The sequence below is a fragment of the Gadus chalcogrammus genome, chromosome 10 (genome assembly GCF_026213295.1).
Source record: "Gadus chalcogrammus isolate NIFS_2021 chromosome 10, NIFS_Gcha_1.0, whole genome shotgun sequence".
NCBI lineage: Eukaryota > Metazoa > Chordata > Actinopteri > Gadiformes > Gadidae > Gadus > Gadus chalcogrammus.
Window position 1 is genome coordinate 17,217,060 of NC_079421.1, and position 19,396 is coordinate 17,236,455.

At 44.5% G+C, this 19,396-nt stretch overlaps 1 protein-coding gene across 6 annotated transcripts in view; it reads right to left on the reverse strand.

Moving 5' to 3' along the window:
• atp11c (ATPase phospholipid transporting 11C) overlaps positions 1–6,044 on the reverse strand; it is a 45,317-nt gene extending 39,273 nt beyond the window's left edge. For all 6 annotated transcript variants that reach the window (XM_056600115.1, XM_056600112.1, XM_056600111.1 and 3 more), the window contains exon 1: positions 5,448–6,044. In XM_056600115.1, coding sequence (XP_056456090.1) covers positions 5,448–5,474 — 27 coding nt within the window. In that variant the 5' untranslated portion in view covers positions 5,475–6,044. The remainder of the gene's footprint in view (positions 1–5,447) is intronic.
• Between the last annotated feature and the right edge of the window lie 13,352 nt (positions 6,045–19,396).

Below are 19,396 nucleotides of genomic sequence, written 5' to 3' on the forward strand. Positions count from 1 at the left end.
GTGGAATTGATGGGTCTGTACTAGTGGGCAACGTCCCCGTTTTGGGTGTCTTTATTTTACGTGGGTGTCGAACAAACACGCACACTACTACGGAGCGCTGAAAATGTATGGAATGCCGAAGAGGTTTCCCTCTCATCTCCCCACCCGCCGTCCGTCTCTCTCTCTCTCCGCTCTGACGCAGACGCACAGACCGAACTCGCTCACACTCGCAAACACTCGTTCCCACAGACACCTCGGCAGCATTCTCCCCACATCTCACTGCGAAGGTGCTCAGAGGAGAGCCGGGGGGGAGGAGACGTGGAGACGAGGAGAGGGGGAGAGCCCTGTGCCACAGAGAGGGAGACATCCTCTGGTCGGCTCGTTATAAATATATGGATGACAAAGAATGCTCCTTAAGTGCCCCCCCCCCCCCCCCACATCCCCACCCCCGGCTGAGATATACGTCGCCCGGCCGAAGAGCCCCAAAATAAATGAAGCCGGCTGAAATATTTAGCGCTACAAACTGAGAATTCAACATAGCTTTCAGATGGAAATAGAAAAATTGCATTAAAAAAACACACTAAATAAATCAAGAGGAAGAGAGGGTTGGTGCAGCATGGTTTCTAGCGGTGGCCCGGTCTCAGGTCCGGTCTCAGCAGCCAGGCTCCAACTGTCCCCTCACGCAGCTAGCGTGGAAGTGGATCTCTGACCCAGGTTCGTCAACCGAGCCATGAGGAGTAGGAAGCGCGGAGAGGTTGCTAAAAGAGGGTCTTCCCTTACCTCCATTCTGTTAGAGCATTTCCTACGCTATAGATCCAGCCTGATGCTCGATGGCTGTGTGATCGCTCACACAACAACACATCAAGCATCGTCTACATGTATGGTCACGAAGTGGGGCGTTACAGCAGCAGAAGTGCTAACCATGATTCCTATTGTGCTCGTTTGTCTTTCTGTGGAAGGAAAAGACAATTGGATTATCCTGGATCCAGCCCAAACGTGCGCATAAAGACTGGCAGGTAAAAAAAAGACACAAGCTGAAGCACCCATCCATGCAAGATAAAAAGATGCTGGCTCCCATTCTCTCACGAAGACGACGACGAAAAAAGACGGTTTCTCCAAAACCAGCTTCGCAAGATAGAAGTGCTTCAATGGAAGCCAAGGATATCTGCTTATATCCAAAGCGACTTACAATAAGTACATTTGTCAGAAGAAAGGAATAATATATTGCTGCTGGTACAGTAAGGATGTTCATAGAACCAAGTGCCAAGCACTAACATTTGTTGGGTAACCCCTTCCCCATATACATCGTAGCGTAATAAACCATTAATATCATAACTGTGTTGTACTTTCTGTAAACCCTCAAACTAAAAACACTACAGCCATTCTGTCTGCAGCATAGTAGCAACCAAACTTGGTAGTTCAATTTCGTGATATCCAGTAAATATTTAAGCAATATAAAAAATATATATATAGATATATGTATGCTTCATCCATAACGCAAATAAAATAAATTTCATGGTCCCACACAGCAATGAGAGGATTTGGGATGGTGGTGCCCTTGCGCATGTACAATCTCAGTACTGGTAGTAGCACTCTCGTCTGTTGCATAGCCCTTGCACGGATGGTTGTAAATCTCTGATCAATACACTGCTCGCCTGATGAACTGGGGAACGACAAATCAAAGAGAGCTACAAGTCCCACATGCTATCTGAAAGCAAACACACCACCCCCAGCCCCTACCCCAAACCCCACCCCCAGCACCAACACCAATCCATCCCATTTGGGTTACTCTCTGCAGAAAACAAGATTCTCACCTGATTAAGAGCCCCACTGGCTCCTCTCCTAACAGGTGGCAGGGAAGGGGATTGTACGGGGGCTGTGCTGGGGGCGATGGCTGGTTAATTCCACGGGGGGGGGGGGGGGGGGGGGGGGGGGGGGGGGGGGGAGGAGTGTCGGCTCATAACACAGAGACACGCAAAGCATCCACAAGCTGGGGCGAGACATGATGGGAGTTTTAAACAGTGCACCAGAATAGAGGGACACTGCCCCGTCAGAAGGCAGCAAAACATATTCCCTGTTTGCTTTTCATCACTGAAGGATCTAAATATAAATAAATATATGCCATGTGGTGCCATCTTATGAAACTATGAGTGCACACTTTCTAACCATGGCCGGACCCTGATAGTTAATAGAGAACTCCTGGCATGGCCGTGTTCAGTCCATGCATCTCTTCAAACTGTGCTTCGCAGGACCAGCCCTTAACAAATATTGGATGTTGACATTTTGCAAGCGACAAATCCTGTTTTGCGCAATGAAGAAAGCAAAAAATATTCAAATGACTTGACATCAATTCCAAGTAAAACATCTGAACCTGCCAACTCACCAAGGCCCACTGCCTTGTAAACACAATATGTAAATGCACAGCTGACGATTTTAGCTCCAATATAAAAAAAAAAGAAGCATTCTCTTTGGGACTGCAATGTTATTAATTATTAATGGAACTAGTTGCAAAAGAATAATCGTATAAAAAAACACCAATAGATGCCGTCATTAACTATTCATATATGAAATCAGCCAATATTCAGTCACCATTACTCAAGTTATTTACAAATCGTGCCAGCGTTAATAGGGGGTTTGAGTGTGTGGTTCATGATACATTTATTCAGGATCCTGAATAACCAGAGTGCAGCTAACCAGAGAAGCAGGTTCACCAGAGACTGAAACACTGTTGAACACACACACACACACACACACACACACACACACACACACACACACACACACACACACACACACACACACACACACACACACACACACACACACACACACACACACACACACACACACACACACACACCTGATAGTATACAGTGTCTGGGGCAAAACCCTGTCCATTAGCGCTGGGGTCGCAGCGGAGTGGGGAGGCAGCTTGGTGAGAGAGGCAGTGTGTCAACTAGCGAAGGACAAAGACGCCGAGAAGTGACGAGACAGAGAGCAGTTCAACCATGCGGCGACATTGTCTTCTGGTTTGAATAAAAATAAATAAATGACAGTAAAAACAGGGCGGAAATGAAGCACCAGTCAAGAGATATGAGCTTTTTAAGCATAATCGCCACGGTTCTGTCCCAAGAGAACATGTTGACGAGCAAATTGACCATGTAGCGCACCAAATCAGAGCGGGTGTCAGCGTCTCTACACACTATCTGCTGACTCGTCAACAACTCTGTCGCGCTTGTCGCACAACATTGGGAGCAAGAAATGGACATCATGTGCCTTTATCCCCCGGGCATATATTTTGAGGCTGTGAGATGAAGGAGGAAACTATGAGGGTTACAGTATGGAGAAGGAAATGAAACCCAAGTGGGAAACCTTCAGTCTGTATAAAGATCATCATGCAGTTACTTTTTGTCACAAAATGTAGCCTTTCCTGCCTAACTTTGAATTATGGCCATATCTATGATGTCAAATTCTTACTGGTTAATAAAAAGAGCTTTTAAATATATTGATAGTAAAAAAAGTTTCCAATAATCATAACTCCCTTCATTCAAATTGAAAATATTCCACATATTTTCCACCACACCAACGAAACAGCTCCTTTTTTAAATGAATCTATAAATTAACAAAGCTTATTTCACTTATTACAAACACCCACAGCGCTTTAATACCTGAAATATGTGATAAATTGCGTGGTACAAGCTCTGAGCTCAAATGGGGTGGTTTTAACATTGCTGTGTCTAGCTAGCCAGTGACTAGACTCCATAGGCCTACAGGTTACCAGGAAAATGCACCGAACATGCTACAAGACACAGGCTCCTATTGTAAACACTTCCAGTTTCCTGCCTGCAAGGCCTCCGAAGAAGATCAAAGGCAACTGTTTTGTGCAATTTTGAATTTGTGTCAGAGGCAGCACAACCTCTGGAGCTCCTCACCTCCCCCCTTCTCCCGCTCTCCCACCCTGGAACAGAAAAAGACCCAACCCTGCCCATGCCAACCCTGCCAACTTGAATGGCTCCCCCCTATCCCCAAGACACTTGCTCTCTCTGGGCTTAGAAGCACAGTGCATCATATAGTGTGGGGGGGAGCCAAATAACACTCACTGAGCCTACTCCTCAGATTGATATTGGTACACCCCACTGACCGCCACACACACACACGCACACACACGCACCCACGCACACGCATACCTCCCCTTGGCTAAGCACGGCTGATGTGTGGAAGGCAGAAAGCCAGGGACCAGATAACGGCACAGCATGCATCACTGCCAGTGTGGCTGGCGCCTCCGCACAAAATATTATTTACAGCTCACACCTACTAGAAATTGCGAGGAGGAAAGGAAGCGGCAGGAAAATCCGCTGACCTGTCAACCTTTAAAGAGGGGAAATGAAGAGGGTCAGGTTTTATAATTATTATAGCATGGCCCCTTCTCCTTATTCACAGTCGGTATCTATACTGCTCACGTTGAATGAGACTTCGACCAACGATTGACAACAGGTTATTGGAGCATAGGAGGGAGATAAATAGGCCAGTAAAGATAGTTTCCCATTTGAGAGTGAGGGCCCGCCGCTGTCCCAGCGGCTTCACGATCAGGCACCTATTACATCGGAACTATAAAACTGAGGAAAAAGGTCACCGCATTTAAATAAAAAGACGGCCAATGAACTGAGGAATTATGAATAATGCTTCTGCAGACGTTTCTAGACACTACTTCATACACTGCACAAATCCTGCCGGTAAAAATGTCATTACATCCTGCTGCTAAAAATGTCATTATAATTGTAATATCCCAATTACACTGCCAAATCTTCTATGAAATAAAAACCCACCCCTTGGCCGATGCAAATGTGAAAGTCTTTCAAATGTCTAGGTATGTGTACATAGTTGCAAACACCACATTGGTATCATTTAGCCGACGAGCATGACACTACCTGACGTACAGGTGGGTGATGTGGTGGGCTTTGCGTCATTCAAACGCTCTTTCGCCATTATCTTCTTCCGTCTTCAAATATTCCCCGAATTTAAATTGCAAAGTGACCTGATACTTTGCAAGTCATCAACATAGCTAGCCAGACCTCTGTTCTACACACAGAGCCACTGGAAAACTTCACGTTTTGTTTGAGGGAACAACTCGTCTGGTGGCTTTTGAATTAGCGTTTGAAGTTCGCCAACGACAGGAAAGCTCAGGTTTCACGAAATGACAGTTGCTACCCCCGTAAGTTCGGAAAAACCAACGACAAGGACTCGCACGTCACGAAACCACGAACGCTCTAGCGTCCACAGCAGCGAGCGAGCCCTCAGACATGTTCTAACGTTACACATATATATATGAAACACCCTATAATGTCTCGAATATCACTGCCGCATTTGGCTGAGGGATGGTGATATGATGATAAAGAAGCTAGCTATGACATGTGTGTGGGTGGGTGGGTGTGTGTGTGTGTGTGGTGTCAATGCCCGGGAACACATACCCAACGGTTCAGTCTTCTGCAGAGCATCTTTCCTTGTTTCTTATCTTCCGTGGACGACCGCTGCGATCTGGTGAACTCTTCTGTTTCGGCAGACACCTACAGGCTATGTGACGGCTCCCCCCGTGGGATAACTTTACATGCACATGAGTGAAGTTGCGGCTTCCCTTAGCTATCTAGTTTCTACTCTAACGTGACGTCTAGCTATATGAGGCACCGCATCCAGGCTACATCGTTTCCATTTTGTTTGATTTCGAGCTCTTCGGACCATTCGCATTCTCTCTCCCCGCTGAATATTTTTCCGCGTTGCGGTCGACGAGTCGCGCCGCTTCCCTATCTCAAGGCAGAGGTATTCCGAGACATTGTGTCCAATGCCCTGTTGCTGTCACTCGTCAGAATCATTGGTCGCATCTAAACCGTCTAAGCCATCACCCGAAACAGCGACCAATAGACGAAATTGAACTTGTGTCGGCAATCAATGGGCACAGGTAGCTCGTCCTCTCTGTCAAACAATGTTCACTCTATCAAGCTGCAGCCCTCAAGCTTTCCCACGGCCACAGGCTCCACCCGTCGAAGGTGCGGCGAGTTTTTCTCACAATGTATTATGGGTACTGTGGTCTTAATGTAAATCACAACTACAACCCCTGGATGTCTGCGCGCCGTCTCCTGTATCTATCGATGTTTTGATAGTAAACGGTGGCAGAAGATATTGGAGATCCGCATATAATTAGCATGTTTAGAAAATAATGTAGGCGTTGACCTTATTGTTCACATGGATATTTATGAAGGAGTAGTCATTTTAACAGTATTGGCTACACAAAACTTTATTCCTCCTGGAACTCTTGACGATCAATTATGGATGGTGTCAATGTATCGTGCTCGTCGACCTTTGGTGCATCGACATATTACCATGGGCCTACTTAAACAAATAGCCCTACTGTTTCAATATTTCTAATATCTTCCTTTTATACGAAAAAATACTTGACTGTGGATGTTGTAGGAATAGTTTGATACAAGCCTCTAGTTTGTACGATGTTGAATAGGCGACAATGTAGGCTACTGTTTGCATGACCATTAATAGAGCGTTTTGAACCAGGAAGCCTATACACGGATGTATCGTCTACGTCTACATGTTAACATGAACTTTCGGAAGGAACCATTTATTCCAAGGACGAAGCTATCTTTTATCTTTTGGTAAGGGAACATAGCTCTTCCAAAATAATAATTAAGGGATGATTGATGAAGGGATTACACATTTGTTTTGCATTGTTCTTGGGTGCAAAAACATTTAATCAAATCCATCCTCTGAATATGGTTTATATATTAAAATATAGGCCTGTGTTATTCTTAATATTGATATTTTTTGATCCATAAATGAATGTAATAATTCTTATAATGTCTCGAAAAAAACGTCTTTGCTTCGAGAATCAAGTAAACTGGTTGCGGACTCCACCTAGTGGTATTAAGAAGTAATTACGTCAAAGGTATTCTGTACGATGATTTCAGCGGCTGTGATTGGTGTTCTCGTAAATTGATAAACTGGTTCATCAATAGCCTTATTTAAATAGCAGTGCTTTTTTAATGAGTGTGATTAATAGGCCTACAATAATGAGCCATTTAAAACTGGACATTACGTATATAGACACAGCTATTTTAAACGTTCATATTTCTGTGCTGCTTGCCACAATGTAGATTATGTAGCTTACTTTTCATATTTTTTTGCTTTTCTTTTAGTAACCAGACCAATGTTTGTCATCAGCATCACGATCAGTATATTTGCATAAATAAATAAATAAATATATAAACGAATTAATACATTCACAAAGATGTAACTACATGTATTTCCGCATGGTGGCAGCAAAATGATGCCAACGAAGTGACTTGTTGAGCCGGAGACAAGGGATGAGAAAAAGCGATAGAAAGGAGGAGTGAAAACGGGGACAGAAGGGGGGATGGGGAGGGATTCACCAACGCAGAATATGATGTGGGTCACGGTGTAGAGATGAGCAGATCTGTTAACCATCTGAAAGCTTCTTCATGCAATGGTATTTCTGACTTCGCAGGTAGCATTCTAAGGAACGATGGACTACCGGTATTATCAAATACGAAAGAAATTCATGTTTAATTCCCAAATAAAAAACAAGCAACACATGCATTTGCATGCACAGTACATGTAATTTAAATTCAAGCAATAATACAACTTTTACCTGTAAAGATTAAAATGTGTTTGTCAAGCTACACTATTTAGCTAGTAAGTTATTTTTAACAAATGTACTGAGAAAATAAAGGCTAGAAATTATACTTTACGGTTGGTCTAATTGTAGGCTTATTATGTGTTATCTAAGGGTTGCATGTAAACTGCATTTAGGATTTAAAATCTTTATTGAGGCTTTTTGCTGCAGTGCACTCCTATTTAAAACTGTTATTCATTGTTTATTGTATCATTTTTGTTGTTTCATTGATATTGTATTGTCACATTTGAAATGACATGGAGAAAACAATTATCCATGTAATTAATCTCCAATTCAAATCAGCAACATTTCTTCAACAAGTCCTCAAGCCTATGCAGGCCTGATAACTATAAAGAACTGCAATGGAGAGCAGTATGTGGTGCCTGCCGAGCATCATCCATTAGCCCCTGTGTGGTTATCCACAGTGAAGTGTACAGTAGAGTGACAAAGGGCCCCTCGCAGCCCCAGAGTTCAGATGGCATTCCTTCACTCGATTCCTCCCCTGCGCGTCTCATCCGTTCCTGTGAATTCAAACTGACAGTCCCCGTGGAGGAACCATGGCAGAGCTGGGATCCTTCCCCAGCCATCTGTCCCGGACCAGCCCCCCCCCCCCCCCCCTCTCTGTCTCTCTCTCTCTCTCTCTCTCTCTGTCTCTCTCTCTCTCTCTCTCTCTCTCTCTCTCTCTCTCTCTCTCTGTCCCTTTATCTCTCTCTATCTCCCTCTATCTCCCTCTATCTGTCCCACTATCTCTCTATCCCCCTCTCTCCCTCCCCCCTCTCTCCCTCCCCCCTCTCTCTCTCTCTCTCTCTCTCTCTCTCTCTCTCTCTCTCTCTCTCTCTCTCTCTCTCTCTCTCCCTCTCTCCACACACATCCCTCATTCCCACACTGGCTCTTTGTCAGCAGTTCCTCTGGCTGGACTAGGCGTGGCGTATACAGAGGCTGGGTTGGCCGTGGGTGCTTTCACAGGCACCTGCAGACGGGACAAAGGGCCAAGGGTGCTGGGGCCGAAGACAGATTGATGCTTTGTGCGATGAGGCAAGAGAAGAGAGGGAGAGAGAGAGAGAGAGAGAGAGAGAGAGAGAGAGAGAGAGAGAGAGAGAGAGAGAGAGAGAGAGAGAGAGAGAGAGAGAGAGAGAGAGAGAGAGGAGAGTGAGAGAGAGAGAGAGAGAGAGAGGGAGAGAGAGAGAGAGAGAGAGAGAGGGAGAAAGTTAAAGAGTATGAGAAGAAGTTAAAGAGAAATAGAGAGAGAGAGTATCCGAAAGGATCAGTAAGAGACAAAAGGATAGAGAGAGACCGAGAAGGAGAAGTAAGAGAGAGAGAGAGAGAGAGAGAGAGAGAGAGAGAGAGAGAGAGAGAGAGAGAGAGAGAGAGAGAGAGAGAGAGAGAGAGAGAGGGAGAGGGAGAGAGAGAACGAGAGAGAGAGAAGTTGGGTGGGTGTCGGGGTTGAAATAGTTAGATGAGAAGTTTTTAGGGTGAAGATTTCTTGGGGCAAAGCAGGGGTGGAGGGGGTTGTCGCGTTGGTGCAGTTTTAGGGGGGGGGGGGGGGGGGAGTCTGTCACTCCAGTCTGTGTGAGTCCACGCTTTGGAAGAGCCAGGAGAAGATTGACAGCTTTTGTGGACCGCATCACTAGACAATGGTGGCGCTTTAATGGGCGGTAAAGCTAGAGCGGAGATTTGGGGAGGGTTGAGGGGGGTAAGGGTCGCAGCGGTGGTGGTGGTGGAGGCGGTGGTGGTCGGTAGTTCGTTCTGATGGCTGACGTGGGGGTGTGTGTGGGTGGGTGGGTGGTGGTGTGGGGGGGGGGTCTGGGAGCTTTACTGCCTTGCTTGGTGGGGACCAATTCATGGGCATTCAGTCGGCCGCTCGTTATTCACTGAATGCATCTAGTGGAGGAATGCCACAGCATCAATTAGAATGTGTGAGCAGATAGCAAGGCAGCGAGAGAGAGAGAGAAAAGCTTTCTCTCCCTTTTGCTCATGGGACAACACAGTCCCACTATAGGAGGTGTCAAAGCCACAAAGCCCTTTTTGTGGGTCTCTCTTCATTACATTACTAGTGCAATATGTAAGGTGGGGACTCTTTTGATTTAAATTAAGTGGAAAAAACACTAAATCCTATTTTTATTCAGCGGGGATAATGGCGTTATACTCTATAAAGGTCTTTAACTACTTATCTGTGGCTTAAAAATCTTCCACGGCTTCCCTTTTCAGTGCACCTCGGTGTCTTACTCTCATTGGACCATTATGTTTATTCACTGGCTAGGAGGGTAGGAAGACAGACTGTTAAACAGAGTTGCTTGTAGGCCTAACTGCCGCATCACTTTTAATTGTGTATCAGTGGGTCAGCGGTGTGTGTTGTGAGCCGCCGAAGAAAGGCCGGGCGGATATGAATTTAAACAGTGTCTTGTCGGCCAGTGTTTGAGGTTTCGTTCAGGCCCCCCAATTCAGTAGTACGAGAGTCTATCGGACACAAAAAGTGAATGGGGGGGGTTATTTTCTATAACTTTCAGGACGGTGTGATAAAGGAGATGGAAGGAAGGAGAGGAAATCACTTTGATGGTGATCACTTGTTGGTGTAGACACACCACTCAGTTTTGTCTTGGATGTAGTAGGGGGGGGGGGATCAGCCTGGAGCAATGAGAAGAGGGCTGGGCTGAATGCTGTTTCTTGATGGAAACACGACCAAAAACAGATCTTATATAAGAGGGGATCATCGCTCATACAAAGATGATATTTCGATCAAAATAAACGTTTTCGTAGATTAAAAAATAAATAAATATCCATCCGAACAACTGAATTTCAAATCAACACCAGTCGTGGAAAAGGTTAGGATGGCGAAAACAGAACAAAAACAGTTTTATCTGACATTGCCTCAACCGGGAAAAATGTTTTTTTTTGTTTTAAACGATGCACTCAGCATCCATTTCGTTGCCAATTTCCTTTGCTTTTAACACAAGATGATACAGATGGCACGTGTTTCGCGAATGTAATTGGGGAATTTTTTGTTCTCACTAGGTTTAATGCGAACTAACTGGCAGGAAACCTCTCGAAGAAAGGTGTACATTTCAATATGAGCAATTATGCTTCATTTGAAGTCAAATGAGGCAGATTTGCATCATGTGAAAAGGAAACTAGAGTTAAACTGTATGAAAAGTGCAGCAAATTGGGGCAAACATCATAACATGCAGAAATGCAGCCCTGTCGTAATTGTGTAATTGTAGAAGAGCTCTAAATGCATGGCCCAATTAACTTGCTTCTTCTGCAAGGCAAAGAATTGGCAAGGAATTACGCAGGGAATCTAAAAAGCTGCCATCTTTACTGGTGGGGATGGGCTGTGTGTGTGTGTGTGTGTGTGTGTGTGTGTGTGTGTGTGTGTGTGTGTGTGTGTGTGTGTGTGTGTGTGTGTGTGTGTGTGTGTGTGTGTGTGTGTGTGTGTGTGTGTGTGTGTGTGTGTGTGTGTGTGTGTGTGTGTGTGAGAGGAGGAGGTAGCGGGTGTTGAAGGGGTGGCAGGGGTGAGAGGATCATTTGCAGCAAAATGGAATATCTGATCAAATATGGACAGATGTCTTCATACATGTATGTGTGTGTGAATTGGTTGGGATGGGGTCGGGTGGGGTGGTTGGGGTGAGGGGGGGGTGGTAGAAGATGGATTGATGGCCTCCTGTAAGGGATGAAGCTTCCTGCCCTGAGTGCCGAGAGGGCACACAACAGGAAGAGGGTGAGAGAGATGGAGGGAGGGGGAGGGAGAGAGTCGGGCGAAGCACTCGGTGGGGGAAGACATTTGCCTGAAACACCAGTTGATGGGTTTCTCCGACTCCCCACAAAGGGTGGAGTGCTGCAGTCTGCAGTGCTGCAGAACAGCCCGGTCTCTGTCTGGATGAGGCCCTGCTCCGCACAAAGGGGAGCTTAAATAAACGCTTCATGAATGTTGATTAATTGATGCCATTTTTCTGCAGTGTGCCATGGTGATTTAGAGTGAATAAGTGTGTGTGTGTGTGTGTGTGTGTGTGTGTGTGTGTGTGTGTTTGTGTGTGTGTGTGTGTGTGTGTGTGTGTGTGTGTGTGTGTGTGTGTGTGTGTGTGTGTGTGTGTGTGTGTGTGTGTGTTTACGTGTTTGTGTTTGTTAGGGTGTTTGTGCATGTGTATGTTTGTGTGTGTGTGTGTGTGTGTGTGTGTGTGTGTGTGTGTGTGTGTGTGTGTGTGTGTGTGTGTGTGTGTGTGTGTGTGTGTGTGTGTGTGTGTGTGTGTGTGTGTGTGTGTGTGTGTGTATTTGCATGCATGCGTGCCTTTGTGTGTGTGTGTGTGTGTGTTGAGATGTGTTTGTTGGTGTGTTGGTGTATTTGTGTGTTTGTGCGTGTTGGGGTGTTCTTGAATGTACGTGTGTTTATGCATGTGTGTGTTTGTGTGCTTGTGTGTATGCGTGCGTTTGTCTGTGTGTATCTGTGTGTCCGGTTGTTTGTGTATGGGGTGTGTTTGTAGCTGTGTTTGTGTGTGTCAGGGTGTTTTGTGAATGTGTATGTGTTTGTCTGTGTGTGTATGTGTGTGTGTGTGTGTGTGTGTGTGTGTGTGCACGTGTGTGAGCGCATGGGCGCGCAGGCACGCTTTGTATGGAGCGCTTGTGTAGATATGCAAATCGCAAATGGCCGCTCAATCCCAAAATCCGATGCAGGTTCGATAAATAAACAAACTTTAAGGAGATTACACGACGCTTCTCGTAAAATGAAAAGTAAACAAGTCACTCTGGCACGCAAAAAAAGCTCTCAGGAAATTGTTCTGGCACTCTGTCCCTACCACCGCCTACCGCTGCCCAAGTCTGTTTGTGCTCGGACCCTCCATGCCCCTCCTCCCCCCCCCCCCTCCCACCGTCCCCAACCGCCCCCCCCCCGTCAGATGTGGTCCCCGCTGGCACGGTGGCTAGCTCAGGTGGCCCCCGAGAGGAGGTTCCCACGATGGGGCTTAGGGGGGTACAGGTGTCCTGGGAGAATGAGGGTGGCCCAGGCCTCGGAGCGGCGAATCACTGGCCCATGGCCTGCCTCAATAGAGGGATCCCAGGGGCCGACTCAATAGCCCGGGTTCCACTTGATGGAGAGAGAAAGGATCGCTTCAGCCTCTGCCCAGCAGGAAAGATCTGGTTGTGGAAGCCCTCTTTCAGCGCTCTCTGTTTGTCTGAAGGCTGTCACAGCAGATGAGTACTCAGCAAACAGCGTGAACAAGGATTTGAACCAGAAAACCAACAGAGCCTTGACAATATTGTGATTGGGCCTTGTCTCCTTAGAAGGGGCTGAAAGGGCGAATTGAGAGTAAGAACAAGTGTACATTGAGAGTGGTAGCGGAGGCCTTTGGGTTGTGTTTTATGGTTTTGAGGCCTGCATGTGTTGGGTAAAGTGAAATGATGTTAATCCCTCTTTTCTCCCATCTAAAAGCAGAATGGATGTAAACCTGCGGCACTTCAATGGCCCTTTCCCTAAACTCTCTCCCAGTCACTGTTTAATGTGCTGATGTCAACCTTCTATACGCTTCTATACGCCTGATTGTCGACAGACATAAGGCAAGTCGGGCCATTCTTTGAACTACAAAACAAAGCGTCAGCGTCAACAATTAAACAGTGTTTAGCAATGTTTTCTCAACATTTAAAGTCATCTGCCTACAAGTTAGTGTGTCTTCAATGGATCTTTCTAATGGATCACCTTCCGACTAGTGCCCTGCAGTCGGTGTGGTGCAATGAGGCATTTTTGTATGACATCTTTCTGTACTTTCGCTTAGCTTTTAGAAACACAGCCGGCTAAGTTTACCTGTGTGTGTGTGTGTGTGTGTGTGTGTGTGTGTGTGTGTGTGTGTGTGTGTGTGTGTGTGTATGTGTGTGTGTGTGTGTGTGTGTGTGTGTGTGTGTGTGTGTGTGTGTGTGTGTGTGTGTGTGTGTGTGTGTGTTTGTGTGTGTGTGTGTGTGTGTGTGTGTGTGTGTGTGTGTGTGTGTGTGTGTGTGTGTGTGTGTGTGTGTGTGTGTGTGTGCGTGTATTTGTGTGTGTTTGTGTTTTGTGTTTAGTGTTGCCCATGACCTTATTCAAAGGTAATCTGCCCTTAGGGCGAATTATTGAATTTCAGTTTACTCTCGCACACAGGGACACCAAATACACACCCACGCTCACCCACTATATCATTGCCACCTGGTTTGTATTCAGTAGAGGGCTCATACTTAATTTCACTTTATTTGACTAATAAACTGAAAATTACACATACATTTAAAACAGATACAAATACAAAATAAGCTACTTCCAATAGGTAGGCCTAATATAACACTTTTTATAACTTTTGAAATCCTCTTTTCGTGAACCTCGTGTTTTCACACAAGCAGGTTCTTTAAAGATACGTTTTCGTCAACCACGGACAGCGACAGAAAGAAGAGAAGGATCCAGTAAATAAGGAAAGAAAAAGCGGATTGCACATAAAACAAACTGATTATATGCTTCCATTTTGTTTCTCCCTTGACTCTGTGTGTACATTTATCAACCTATTTATCCATTTAATGGTGAATGAGAGAGGCCTTCAAAGAGCAATATTGTCAGTTGGAGGAGCTCCACTAACTTTGAAGGTCTGTGGTTAGCTCCCGGTGATGGAATGGGCCTTGGAGGGCTCTGACTTCTCCATTGAGTGCTGAGGGGCACGCCGGATTAGCTTGATTTGCCTGTGAATGGCCGCGTTTCCATTATTCCTGTTGGGGAGCTGTCACATCCAATTGAGAAAGTGAAAACCCTCCTTTTATCAACCTTTTCCAAGTGAAAGTGAACAGACAATCAATAACTGAATTCAGGCTCTGGGGGAAAGTCAGGCAGAATGATATGGGGTCGGTAATAAAGGGGGTGTTTGTCAAATTGCTAATGGGAAAAAGTGTTGTCACTGATGTCACTTTGGCCCCATGAGTGCTGCTGCGGAACACAGCAGACTAAAAACATTGAGCAATGAAGGGCTATTTAAAAAAAGTATTAAATTAACCTTTAAGATGTTCCTATAGGCTATATTACATAACATATCGGTTTCTTTAAGCCTATATTTAGGCCTAATCGGTAGCCTAAAACGAACAATTATGAATACCAATATGAAATAATATTGCAAATTATAATTAAGAAAAAGATAAGACAATTATTGCAAAAAAAGGCCTTATGCTATATGTATATATATATATATATATATATATATATATATAGATAGATAGTATTTTCAAATTATGAAATCTTAATTCCCATAACCAGAAAAAAAATGATGTATCTGTATATAAATATAGATTATTATTTTTCACAAAAATAAATTCCACCATTCTTAACCAATACTAAAAAGCTGTTTATGTTAACAACATATAGTTAACAATATATTTAACATATGATTATCAACCCTTTGCAATCGCCTCAATATAACAACTATTATACGAGGGGGCAAACAATCGCCAGTGTCTCGCTTTTTTTTGTACGAACGACACCATATTGTTTTGAAGTTTCATTATATTGACCTTATTGTGCCATTGTGTCTGTGCTGACACCATGATAAAGCCTGAATACAGAGGGAATTATGCCCTGTATAAATAGATCCTATAGTCAAGGATCACTTCAATTATTCCTCTACACATGGACAACATGGAGAGAATAAAAAGTAAAATGGTGGCCCAGGCTGGTTGCAGGACGTTTCTTAAACATCGGTCGGGCTATTGTCAAAGGGGGCTGAGCAACATCATCAATGTCAATAGAAGTGGTTGAATAGAATTAGGCTCTTAAGATATATTATTCCATTACAGCTGAAATAACAATAACTAACATACGCATGTGTTAAAAAATATGCTTTTGATGAAACCCCCTGCATCTCCCTTTCCAATGTAAAAGAAAACTGAAGATGCTAATTCATAAAAACACTGTTTAAATGTATATATTGTTTTGGGTGAATGTGAATTGCCAATCATGTTGAATTGCCAACATTACTGAGGTTAAAGAAACTTTGCACTGGGTCCAACCATTCATCAATTGAATCTCTCAGTTTGCTGCTCCCAATTCTTTACGCTGGGTGGATAAAATGAATTGGATCATTTGGCCTCATCAATCAATTTAGTAATTTATGTCTTAATTGATGACAGTGTTATACAGTTAATTGAGCAGCTTCATCGTTGCCTGTCATTGTTCAAGGGGCTGAGATAAACTGCCCGGCAACCATATAAAAAAAAAAACAGAAACATAATTTTATTTACATAAAATGTTAACACAAAAGAACCACAACTATAATAAACTCTAAAAGGTACTAAAAGCATACCTTTCGGGGAGGAATTAACCTGCTAAACAAACATGGACCAAAATTGTCCTTTTCCTCCCGGAGAGGCAATATGAACTTTTCACGGGTGTAATAGTCACCCATCCATCATCTCTGCACGCCGAGTCGATAACAGCCTATGAAAAATGACGGCTTGCTCTGGATCGAGTTGGTTCTCCTCCGAGTGCCGGCCAGGTTCACAGCTCCCCTACAGAGTGGTGATTCTCCATCTGTTCTGCGTCAACAACCTTTTACCGCACACCTAATATGTGCCTAATATGACTCTCCGTCTCATTTTTCACCCCCCCCTCCAACCCCCGACCCACTTCCCCCTCCCTGCTGCAGTCCCGGGTATGAGATTAACACCCTCCGCCCTGGTGTGGTGTAGGGGCCGACGGCTGGAGGGGTGTGGTGGACGGTGCAGGGTTCTGGGGTGGGGCCCTCACTACCTGCTGGCTGGGGAAAGGTGATAGGTGATAGGTGTAGGGTAGTGGCCAAGGTGGAGGTGGGGGGGGGGGGTGGAGGGGTGGTGGTGGGGGGTGGAGGTGGTGGTGGGAGGGGCGGAATCATTAATTGGGTTACTGAATACTTTAATTATGGCTGTTTTCCACATTCCTGTTCAGGAGCGATCAGGAACGCTTCGCACACACACACACACACACACACACACACACACACACACACACACACACACACACACGAAAACACACACACACACACACACACGCACACACACACACACACACACACACACACACAGACACAACCACACACACACACACACACACACACACACACACAGACACAACCACACACACACATACACACACACATGTACAAGAACACATACATGCACACACACATGTACGTACACACACATCCATACACACACACGTGCACAAGATAGGAGTTTCTGAGGGATACAAAACAAAAAAACAACACACCACACACACACACACACACACACACACACACACACACACACACAAACACACGCGCACGCACGCACACACACACACACACACACACACACACACACACACACACACACACACACACACACCACTCCATTGCCACGGAACAGCTGCGAGGTAATTATCATCAAGTGCCCCTGAATCTGTGTACAAACAATCCCCCAGCTGCTGGCATTGATACTGTACACGCAGTGTAGAGAGAGAGAGACAGGGCCCGGGTTGACCCCTGGGGGCCTCTGCGGTACCTACCGAGGGCCCGCCATGTTCCTATTCATGTGGGGAGGTGTTTGTGACACCTATGAACGTTGGAAAAAAAAGAACCTGTTTACAATTTCAAATGAATCCTCGCGTTACGCGATCGACAGCGAGCAGGCTCTTTGTGGCGGGAGTGTTAGACAAATGTTTACATGATTAAGCGAAGAAGGGCCCGAGACTATTAGGTGTCGTGCTTAGAGCCTTTTTTTGGGTACTCACACTGAGTGTGTGTTGTTAACACACCTAGCCTAGTAATCTTAATGAGTCGTTTAATTGATAGATAGATTCTTTTTTAACTGCTAACTACGTATGCATGCTCTTATATTCCCTTGCCGGTATGTTAAAATCGAACCTTCCTACACTATCGATGCATTGTTTACAGTTTTTTCCTATCGTTTTCGGTCATGTACCCATACTATGGTCACTTTTCCCTATCACTTAACACAGTGGGCTTTAGAGACACACACCTCTGCATATCTGTTAACCTTTGGTGCAAAATGCACTACAACAACCACACCACAAACAATGCTGCCATAACTTAACACATGTTTCCTCTCAGAACACTATGACCTAAAAAATACTAACATCTTGAAGCATTGCCAATTGCATATATAAAATGTTGCTGTGTCCTCCAGTTTGGCATAGATTTCCTATAGTGTTGCATTGAAAAAAAGAGAAAAAACACAGACAAACACTTCTTTGGACTACAGTAATAAAGTTTGTAATATTACAGTATGACAATCCAAGCCAAGTATCTGCTGACAGTGTTCATATGTCGGTTTACCTCCCACAAAAGATGTCACAATTGAGTGTGGTAAATGTAGCCTACTGTAATTGTAAATACAGTAAATACTGTAAGTGTTTTATGAGAAACTGAGAATAACAATTTTCAGTTTTTGTAATGCAAATTACATACAGTGAGTACGTAATATATGATCCAGAAACAAATCACAAACAGTTTTTTTCACTGTGCTTTACTTTTTGGAGATGTTGTCACAGTGCAAGTGTTACACAAAACAGAAAATACATTACAAAGTCAAAAAATGTGTTCTAACAAAAAATGCAATGCACAAAACCTGCACATACTGTATATTACAGTAGCCCAACAGTGGCGCAGAATTGGGCTAATCCCTCCTATCCTCCGCATTTGGCCACAAATTTTCATCTACGTCGAAACGTAAAATAAAATAAATAAACTATAAACTAAATATTTTTTCTTATTCAAACATGTAACTTCATTTGTCTGTCCAAATGCAGCATCTTTCCATCTACAGTGATCTAAATTACTGTTAGGTTTTGAACAGAAAGTTCACTGTTTTGAACAGAGTATCTAAACATTGGTAAAATATGCTGTAGTTCCACAGCGTTTTGCCGGTAGTGAACATTGACTGGGGCAGGTATCCATGAAATTTGGAAGAAGGCGTCATTGCCAGCATTTGTATCTTAGCATAGGGGCAAGTAACCACAGTTTGGTTCACATGGTCTACTGGTATGCTCACTGTGTGAAGTGTTTAGGGAATGTGAACATGGTTTAGGTAAATTGCCTAAAACGATAGGAAAAAACTGTAAAGTACAATATTTGCTAGGCTACAATGCAAAGAATATTCTCAGCACTAATTTACACTAAACCTTTCAAATATTTTACCCAAACCACTTTATTTCAATTCAATTTCTACTATATTTGTTCAATGGAAGAAATTATGTTCGTTTTTATGCATGTGTTTGTTTGTGTGTGTGTGTGTGTGTGTGTGTGTGTGTGTGTGTGTGTGTGTGTGTGTGTGTGTGTGTGTGTGTGTGTGTGTGTGTGTGTGTGTGTGTGTGTGTGTGTGTGTGTGTGTGTGTGTGGGTGATTGTTTGTGTGTGTTTGGGTGTGTGTGTGTGTGTGTGTGTGTGTATTTGTGTGTACGTGTGTATGTGTGTGTATGTGTGTGTGTGTGTGTGTGTGTGTGTGTGTGTGCATGTGTCTTCGTCTTAAGCAGCGTGACTGAGTGGACTAATGTAGGAGGGTGAGGAGCGAAAAGAGTCAGATGAGGGAGAGGAGGAGAGGAGGGAGAGGAGGAGAGGGGGAACTGGGGAGAGGAGGAGGGGAGAAGAAGGGATAAGAGGGGGGGAAGGAGAAGAGAGGAGGAAGAGGAAGGAGGGAGAGGGGGAGAGGAGGGAGAGGAGATGGGGGGGAGAGGAGCGGGGGAGTGGTCTGAGGGGATTGAGAA